The 9,482-nt window shown below is 34.7% G+C and overlaps 1 protein-coding gene across 1 annotated transcript; it reads right to left on the reverse strand.

The window, feature by feature from the left end:
• Positions 1–698: 698 nt before the first annotated feature.
• Positions 699–7,368, reverse strand: LOC100257267 (COP9 signalosome complex subunit 8). The gene is made up of 5 exons (XM_002266024.4): positions 6,967–7,368; positions 6,801–6,880; positions 6,483–6,664; positions 2,020–2,127; positions 699–1,037 (listed from the first exon to the last, which is right to left on the reverse strand). The coding sequence occupies exons 1-5, from the start codon at positions 7,048–7,050 to the stop codon at positions 898–900; spliced, it is 594 nt and encodes a 197-aa protein (XP_002266060.1). The 5' UTR covers positions 7,051–7,368; the 3' UTR covers positions 699–897.
• Positions 7,369–9,482: the final 2,114 nt, after the last annotated feature.

Raw genomic sequence — 9,482 nt, forward strand, 5'->3', positions numbered from 1 at the left:
TTTTACTGAAAACAATTTATTTTCAGAATTTAGATGATTCATTTTTCTATTTTTCCATGAGTTATTATAAACTTTTTACTTAACAGAAAAAATCAAAATATTTAATTTTTTCTAAATAAAAAAAATAATATATTAACTTTTTTTTTACTTTTTAATACTTAATAAAAATAAAATACTATAAAAACAAACAACCTAATATCTAACACTATCAAACATTAAAGTTTTTTTTGGAATTAAGTAAAAAAACAAACATTAACTTAATATAATCATATTATTCTTTTAATTATCAAAATTAATTAATTTACTATTATCATTTTCAATTTATCCAGAAACTCTTTATTTTTTCGTGAGACCCATGTGACACGTGGAGATGCAGATAAGATGTAACACAACCTAACATGTCATATGTTCACGATAACATTTTACTTATATGTATTAATTTATGATTACTCATTTATTAACACGTGACAGTGACAATTAATGATTAGACTAAATTACCCCTCCAGAAACATTTCTCATCCGTTTTAACTGATTTAAGGGCCATTTTTATATTCCTCGTGGAGAGGATAGGAGGGCAAGCAATCAAGCACCCGCCCTCGGCCCGGATTTGGATCATAACAATCACAACTTCTTTACCTACAGCTACTGTATTTGCAGGTAGATACTTTAGTAAGAAAATCAAAGCAGAAAACGATATCTGTAATATCTAAAACCAGAAAGCCATCAATTAAAGAAAAAAAAAATTACTTGACAGGCGAAAAATGTAAGATGGAAGACCACGACCTTGGCACTACTGCACATTCAAGGTTCAATCAACTTCAATGAACTTGCTCTTTTACCCGAAATATATAGGGAGGGAACCCAATTTAAAAAGGGTACACATTCTTCACAACTTGATCAATGCTCAAGATGGAAGACATATTCTGTTAAGCGCTGCAATTTACTGGGATCTAGTTTCTGCTCCGTGACAATAGGCTGCTTCTTCACAGTCAGCATTCGAGAGGCCGAATCCACTGTCCAACCTTGCTCTACCACATCTGCAAATGACCAAAAAACTCAGTAGATGGGTTAAGTAGAAATTTTTTAGCTCTCCTCTATTGTCTGTTTCTTGGGCAGTTAAGTTGTTTTTAGAAGCCTACAGTTATGAACCATGCAATTTTGCAAAGCAAATGTGTGATTCATGATATCAAAAGGTCACATAAGCAAGAAGAGGATAGCTGAAGGAATTGTTGAATCTTATTGTAGAAGTTCAATATTATTTGGGACAAGTTTACACTATCTGTATGGTGGTCTCCAGCACCAAATACCAACAAAGTCAGTCCTTCCATTCTACTTCCATGGAACCATCCACTTAAGGAGATCAGGCCAAATTAGTTCAATCCACCTCATCCGTTACGAAGATGGATTATAATAGATTCAAACCTAAGATTCTTTACTTCTAGGACAAGGTAAAAACACTTCCACTCAACTATGCCTGGTATAACTACTTGTTTATTGAGGAGAAATTTTCAATTAGATAACACTGAAACAGCATAAAAGATAAGATTAAAAAAAAAAATCCCTTTCCTATTTTTCACAGCAACAAAACCAAGTCAAGGGAATTCGCATAAAAGTAAATGGTGGTTACAATGGGTGCATATTTCTTACAAGTAAAAAAAAAATTAATTTTGAACAAGATGTTTTGGCATAAATTCAAGTAGGTTTTGTGCCTAACTTGGTCTAACATTCCACTAATATACAAGTTTATTGGGCTCTTCATACTGTCTTTCAAATAAATTCAAGATCAATTTGTACCATGTAACAAAAAAAATGAATAAGGAAAAAGAAGTAATTAAGAGAAGTTTTTCTTTGCATAGAACCGCTTTCTAAACCCATATTCACCTTTTCCAAAGCATACAGCCAAGCAATAAAACTTTGATTCAGATAGTATTTAAATGGCATGCCTAGTTCAGATGAAAAGGAAAAGCATTTCTGACCTAACTATGGGTTCCTAGACTATAAGGATGAACAGAAGCTTACAGTTTGTCACATCATCCTCACTCATTCCCAGAAAAAGAGCTGTGTCTTGAATGCTTATTGTAGAATATGCAGATAGCAGTAGTTGAAACATCTTCTTGGTGTAAAGTTCTGCCAAAAAGAATTCAAAAGACAATTAATAGTGATCTGAAGCACCATGGAGCCCAATATTTTCATCAAGTGTAAATCTGTCAATGGTTGCTATAGCCTATAGAGCCTGCAAGTAAATTTGGGGAGCAACCAATCTGCAAAAGTAAACCCCGCACAATCAAACAGAGCTTCAAATACAAATAAATTTACATCAAAATTCTACATAAGCTAGCCACATATCCTTTCAGTTCATGACATCTTTTACCTGGATGTGGGTCGGTTGCACATACAAATATCAGAAAGTGAAATGTCTTTCCAGAAAAGAAAGTCTTTGGAATAGCCACCAAGCATCTAGATTTAAAGGAGTTCTCCATCAAAGCATTCTCTCTGTTTTCTCCTAGCTGGTTTTGTATTCCAATTGAGTTCAGTATCCACTAATCAGTCCTCATGAATTTAAAATTCTCCCAAGCATTTCTTCTTTCCTCTTTTTTGACTGAAATGAGACTATTGAGCATGTGAAATCAAAATCAGGACATGGATTTTGGAAGCCTAACACCAGACTTGCGCTTGCATACACTCTAAACCCAGTGAACCCACGACAAAACTTATTAATCTAAACCAAAACCTTACAAAAGCACAATTCATTAAAACTGTTAAATATTGAGATCAAAATATCTTATCAAATATGTATAAAAATATATATCCGGTATTTTTTTTTTTTTTTTATTTGTATAAAAGCCCATAACGACCCTAAACCCATTAAAACCATTTAAATACTGGAGGCTTAATCCTCACTAGCCTCAAGGCTGTAAACCTCAATTACTTTATACTGAGGGTATATCCTCATGGCCAATTTGCATAGCCTAGCTTGAGGCAAGGCCTAAGGTATAAGCGTCAATAGCCTTTTAAAACACTAGTAAGAACATCCAAAGATGCTAAAGTGAAGGCAAAAGGCCCTAATAGAAAAGGCCTTGGGCCAGCACCAACAAATCAATGAAATCTAGAAAAGACAAGCTTCCCTCCCCTGAGAAAGCACAAAAACCAAAGGCTTAGGGCAAAGGTCTTCCAATTTTACTCCGATAGCTCCATACCTTTGATTTCAAAATGCATGACTATATGTTGTATTTCATGTGTATCTGAAGCTAAGTAATTATCTTATGCATGCACTTCCTAAGAGATGGGTTAGTTAAATATTTTCCAACAAACAATCGCCTGGCAGCCCTGTTAGAAAAAGTATCTTGATGCCTAATGATTTGAAACAACACTTGCATAACTCATAAGACTCACTAGGTGACTAGGCACTGCACAGAATATAAAACAGATTTTTAACCCCTAAGATATGAAGAAAAGATGATGCAATCCTTCGAAGCACATAAGGTTAGGACAGATAATATACGGAAGACTAAATAGAAAAAAATATATATTTTGGGAATGAGTGTAATGAGAAGAAACAAAAATGGGGAAGTGGAAGCAAATAATAATCTCATTAGTTTGAGGCAACATATTGAAGGAAGGAAATTCACTAAGCTCTCACACAAAAATTTCCCCCCACTGAATAGGTAGACTGATCCCTAATCAACAAGATGATGCTAATAGCAATACTAGAGAAGGCCCTACATGTCCAGAATTGCTATTGGCATCATCTTGTTGAATGGGGATCATAGATCTACCTCTGTTAATCTTTAAAATGCAGGCATTCCTCTCAAACCAAATAAACCAGATGGTGGCTAGCACAGCATATCACAAGACTCTTCCCCTGTGACTCCTCTTAAAATCCTAAAAGGAGGAATAATCCTTAGGGCCATCCACATAGCCCTAACTTAGGATAACAATTGATCAATGAAGAAAATGGCTAGTCCATTGTCTCTCCGCACCCCACACACAAGATGCATTTCTTAGGGCTAGAAGTTCTAGAAGGTCTTACAATCTCAATGAAGTAAATTAGTATTCACCTTTTTGTTGACCATTAACGAAGCAAAGGCTACAAGAATCCAAATCTCAAAAGATTGCCAACAATAAATTGATTATCACAAATGAAATCTCGTATCCCCAGCAGATGGTGCTCCAAGAAGCAACTTTAACAAGAAGTTTGAAGATGGGATGGTAACAGTACATCATGACATTTTTTTTTTTTTGGATAGGAAAAAAGAGATTATGTATATATAAATAAAAGCGCATGCAAGAAGGCGCAACAAAGTACATAAGATGTAACATTTGTCACTAAAAGAAGTAGGCAAACAAAAGAAAGAGAGAAGAAACAAAAAACAGACCCCCTCTCCTTACTTTGACCTAATTCAATCTACAAAGTCTATCATGTTCACAAAATGATTATCTACATGTGATTTGACCCATTCCTAAAAAGTGCTCATAAAAGAGAGTTTACTTGCTTGTTCTGAAAGTTCCAAATCTTCAAAGGCTCTTCTAATTCCTTTCCTTCCACATATCCAAAACAAACACAATAGAGCAACCCTCCAAGCCCTTTTCAATTTCTTGCTCATGAAAGTTCCATGCCAGCTTAGCAAAGTTCCTTTTACCATTAAATGCATCACCCAAACTACACCAAACAAGGAGAAAATCAAGTACCATAAGATACTTTAGGACTATAAAGGAGCAAGTGATCAAACAATTCCTCCTTTTAACACATATAGCATCTATTCAGCATAATCCTTCCCCTCTTTTAAGCTAATTGGTTGTTAAAATTCTACCTCATGAACATAGTTTTAAAAGGTAAGTCCAAGGTTCAACCACTCCCTAGTTATAGTGTCTCACATGCCAAGGCATGTGCCTTGTTGGAGAAGCGTGCCTTATCTACTTTACTTTTCCTTTTTAAACACTCTTATTCTTAAATTTCTAGTAGTATATCCAAATTTATATAATTTCATTATTTTTTGTTGATTATTTCTTTCAAATATTTAGAATCTTAATTTTTTATTAATTGAATTCAATTTTGAATATATTTTATAAAATTGACATGTATCCTATGTCATGTTTCACTTCGCTTAGACTCGTGTTTTGCATTGCACTTTGCAAAGATGTAGGAGACTTTTGCATCTTCTGCCTTTTAAAACTATGTCCACGAAGTGTCCCAAATAAAAAAATCCACCGTCAAAGGGACCTAGAATTTGACGGAGAAATTGCTACTTTTGGCTTCCTTCCACAATAAACTATCATTCTCCTCTCTCCTAACTATGCACACATGGAGTTTCTGTAGAAAGGCAGTCACTCCTTCAAGCTCCCAATCATGAAACTAGGCTCCACCAACCTCTTTCCCTAGACTAGTGGCAAACTTCCGTTATTCATGCATCTTTAGTGAAGATTGTAGAGAACAAAGACAAAAAAAATTCTTCCAAAGATGAATCATCACACCATCTATCTTTTCAAAATTTTACCCTTCTTTTGTTAGCAATGTGAGGCAAAATCTAACCTTGATGTTGTCCCACACAATTCTAGTTGCCTTCCACATACCCACCCCATGATCATTTCTCACTTCACTTGAACACCAACCCCCATCTTTTTCCCCAAACTTAAGAATAATAACTCACTTCTAAAAAGGATTCCCTTTGGTTGTGAATCTCTAACACCACTTGCCAAGAAGAGCCTTACTTAGGATGGAGAGATTTCTAATTCCAAAAGCCCGTACATTTTGTTCAAACAAGTTATAGACCAATTAACAAGATGAGGTTTTTTTACAAGCATTGCCTTGCCCCAAAGAATGCTTCTTTTGATTTGTTCCAACTTAAGACTCACCTTTCATGAGATAATGAACAAGGCCATGAAATAGATTAGGAGACTAGAAAGAGTGCTTCTAATCAAAGCAAGTCTCCCTCCTTTGGAAAGATATTGTCTTTTCCACATAGCAAGTCTCTTTTAAAATCTCTCTTCCACCAAGTCCCAAATCCTTGTTGATTTGAGCGGAGCTCCTAGTGGAAGGCCTAAAAATATGAAGGTAGATGGCCCACCCTGGAACCTATAAAAGTAGCTAACACTTTCAATCATTGACACCCCCAACAAGAATGGGCTCACTCTTCTCCAAATTATTTTGAGCCTGGATAATGCCTTAAAACAACATGAATGCCCAACTCAAATATTCCAATTACTCTTAGCTAGTGTCATAGAACACAAGGTTATTGTCAATTGTTAAAGTGAGTCATTTCAAACCCTTCGTCAGGTTCCTTCAAACTTGAATTCCATGATGAAATGCCCTTCCTTCACCTTCACAAAATCCACTAAGGGCCTCCATTGTCAAAATAAATAAATAAGGAGACAGGGGTCTCCTTGTTAAGGAGTACTGCATATCAAAATTATTATTTAAAAAGAAAATACAAAACCGGTCTAGACAGGGCACTAAAACAATGCTGCCATGTGGAAAATCTTGCCTGAAAATGCAGCCACAATACACTGTGCTTCTGGGCTCCACTCAAAGCCTCGAATAGCCTCATGCACAGCCGCATAGTCCCGCGTCCAAAGCCTCTGACCAATTTTCCAAGCAGCACCTACCTCCGGTTGCCGCTCTTTGATAGCCGGAGGTATCGATTTCCACAGAAACCGAGCACTATTACTGCAAAACCACCACCACAACCAATCACTCCACAAACCGAAAACCCTTAATTAGAAAAAAAAATTAAAAAAAATCACCAACTCCAGAACCCTTGCCCTCCGTTTGTTTGGGGAGAAAGCGGAGGAAAATAACTCACATATCGTCAACGTAAATGTGGCCCAGAAGATGAATCGTGTAGGGCCACTCATCTTCAAAAGCAATGCCTTGAGTTGAAACCTAGAGAGAGATTAGAGAACTGAATTAGGGTTTTACAAAGAAGAAGAAACTGTGAGAAAATTCGAAGGCACAGAGAGAGGATTTGCCTGAAGCATGAGATCGTCGCAGACGTCTGCGATTTTGCCGTAGGATTTGGAGGTCATGGCGTCTTTGATCGGAGTAAAATCCATGGCCTCTGTAATTCTCAGACGTCTCTGCTGATTTTCTCACTGTTTTCTTTATACCCGGTCCCTTTTTTTTTTTGGTCTTGGGAAAATGGGCTATAGGCAGATTTTTAATCAATGATCAAATGAAGTGTTTTTGGCTTTCTTGTGTTGAATTCAGTGGGGGTATATTTTCTCCTTCTTAGGGTTTATTAAGGTTTAATAGTCAGAAGAGAGAGAAAAAAAAAGGGAGAGAAAAAAAAAAAGAAATAGATAAAATAAAAATTACATCAATATCCTATATTTTAAGATCTTTTATTTTAAAAATAAAAATATAGACAAAGTATTTCACATATTTTTATATTTGAACACTATAGACTCGATTCATAGTAGATGAATATGCATGACCCAATCTTGTGTAAATAATCATAAAAAAAAAAAAAAAGTAAGTTGATTTGTTCAATTAATTCATGGATGAATCTATAAGAAGCAAAATACAAAGAACTAAGAAGCCTAAAGCGCACATTGTTCCAAATCTGGATTCCTTAGGAAAAAAAAAACCCTAATCTAGCATGGTACACCTAACTATGATCAAAGTTGAAATAGTTAACTACCAATATAACTATTCAACCATAGTTATAATCACCAAACTAGAGTTATAACTATCAATAGTTGTAACTATTTGATCATGGTTCCTCCTAATCATAATTAGAACAATTTAACCTTAGTTTAACCATAAGTAAGGAGCGGAATAACAGTGATATCTAAAACTACTTTCCACTTTCTTTCATTTTTTTGCCTTTTCATCTATTTTGTAAGGAACACTCTTAGATGTGCTAGCTAAAGGAGGTGGTGTTGTTGAATTTGTTAGTTGAACTTCGTTGCACTAACAATTGGCTTCAAAATAACCTAAGAAATTAAAAAGAGAAAAGTTAATATTGTTGGCAAATTGTGTTGGTCATTGTCAATATATCTTTCAAGCTACAAAAAGGATGAGATTATTAAAGAGATATTTGAGGTTTCCAAATCTCAGCACCTTGTCATATTCCTTTTCAATTGCCATAATCTTAAACAACCTAACAAGCTTGTTGAAACTAATTCAATGGCATACTACATGATTTTCCCCATTTGTATTTTTGGAGGCCTAGTCAAATGGTTGGATACTAGAGGTCATTCACCCAATTCCTTAGGATAATACTCCTACTTTCCTAATGTGAGAATGTACTAAAGTTGCTACTCATTATAATTGTATAATACAAAATGCCCTCCTATTTGAGGCCAAATAAAAGTACTTGAAGGATAATTTAAATTGATAGAGAAACAAGATATCTTGATTCCTTGAAGTAAAACCATCTTATCTATTAAGAATCACATAGTACATGGTAATCTTGCGCACTTAGAATGATGACAACAACTATTCAAGCAACAATCTTTTTCCTAAGAACTATTGCTCTTTGACTCTGCCTAAAAAGTGCAATAGCTTTGTTACTACTAGACTTCATGCTTTCTACAAACAAAGGGAAATGTTAAACCAAGTTAGTTTAAAGTATCCCTTTTTATGATCAAGTTAGCACTCTAGTTGCAAGAAAATGAAAAGAAAAAAAAGTAAGAAAAGGAGAGCTTAGTAACTAAATTTTTTATGCATTAATATTAAACTAATTGTCTTTATATTTTTTTGAACCATCCAATGAATTATTAATACATGGGTTTATTCCCCTTAGGACACACAAATTGTTATTAGGTATCAACTTATGGTGTTCACACATTGGCATCATCTTACCTTTCACGTGCACTTTTGCACAAAAAAAAAATAAAAAATAAAAAATAAAAAACATCGGTAGAGTGTTTGTTCATCCAATGAGAGGACAGACAAAAGGTAATTGTCAAAGTATCTATTCATCTCAAATGAGGGTAGTTGGGAGGTAACAATGATCTTGCTTCAATAGCCTAATAGAAGGGAATTGAATTAGTGAAAACAAGGGTAAGATCTAACCCCTTAATGATGTATGGGAGGACTTGCATTGCATTTTGTGTTGGTCCATAAGGGACAAAATCAGGTTATTTCAATGCCTCTTATTTTTTGTTTTATGTCGTTAAGAAGCAATAAAGCAGGGAATTTTTGGAAAAGGTTTATTTTGTTTTTAGCCTCTTGCTCAAGTTTCCTTCAAATTTCTTCAATGTGAGTACATGTTAGGAAAAACAATCCTTAAATCCAGATTAAAGGGCATATGCAACTAAGATCCTAGGTGTGGCGGAAAAAACTTAATTTTTACAATATTACTCTAGGAGCCTAATGTGTCCCGTTTAATTAATTATCTCAAGGGGTTACAATGAATTAAATAACCCGAAATGAAAACTCATGAGTCATATAGTTATAAGTCATTATGCAACCTTTGCTTATGCAAAAAACACCCTTATGCACATTCATAATTAAATTCTAAAAACTCCTAAAAAAAATC

The sequence above is a fragment of the Vitis vinifera genome, chromosome 12, assembly GCF_030704535.1.
Source record: "Vitis vinifera cultivar Pinot Noir 40024 chromosome 12, ASM3070453v1".
Lineage (NCBI taxonomy): Eukaryota > Viridiplantae > Streptophyta > Magnoliopsida > Vitales > Vitaceae > Vitis > Vitis vinifera.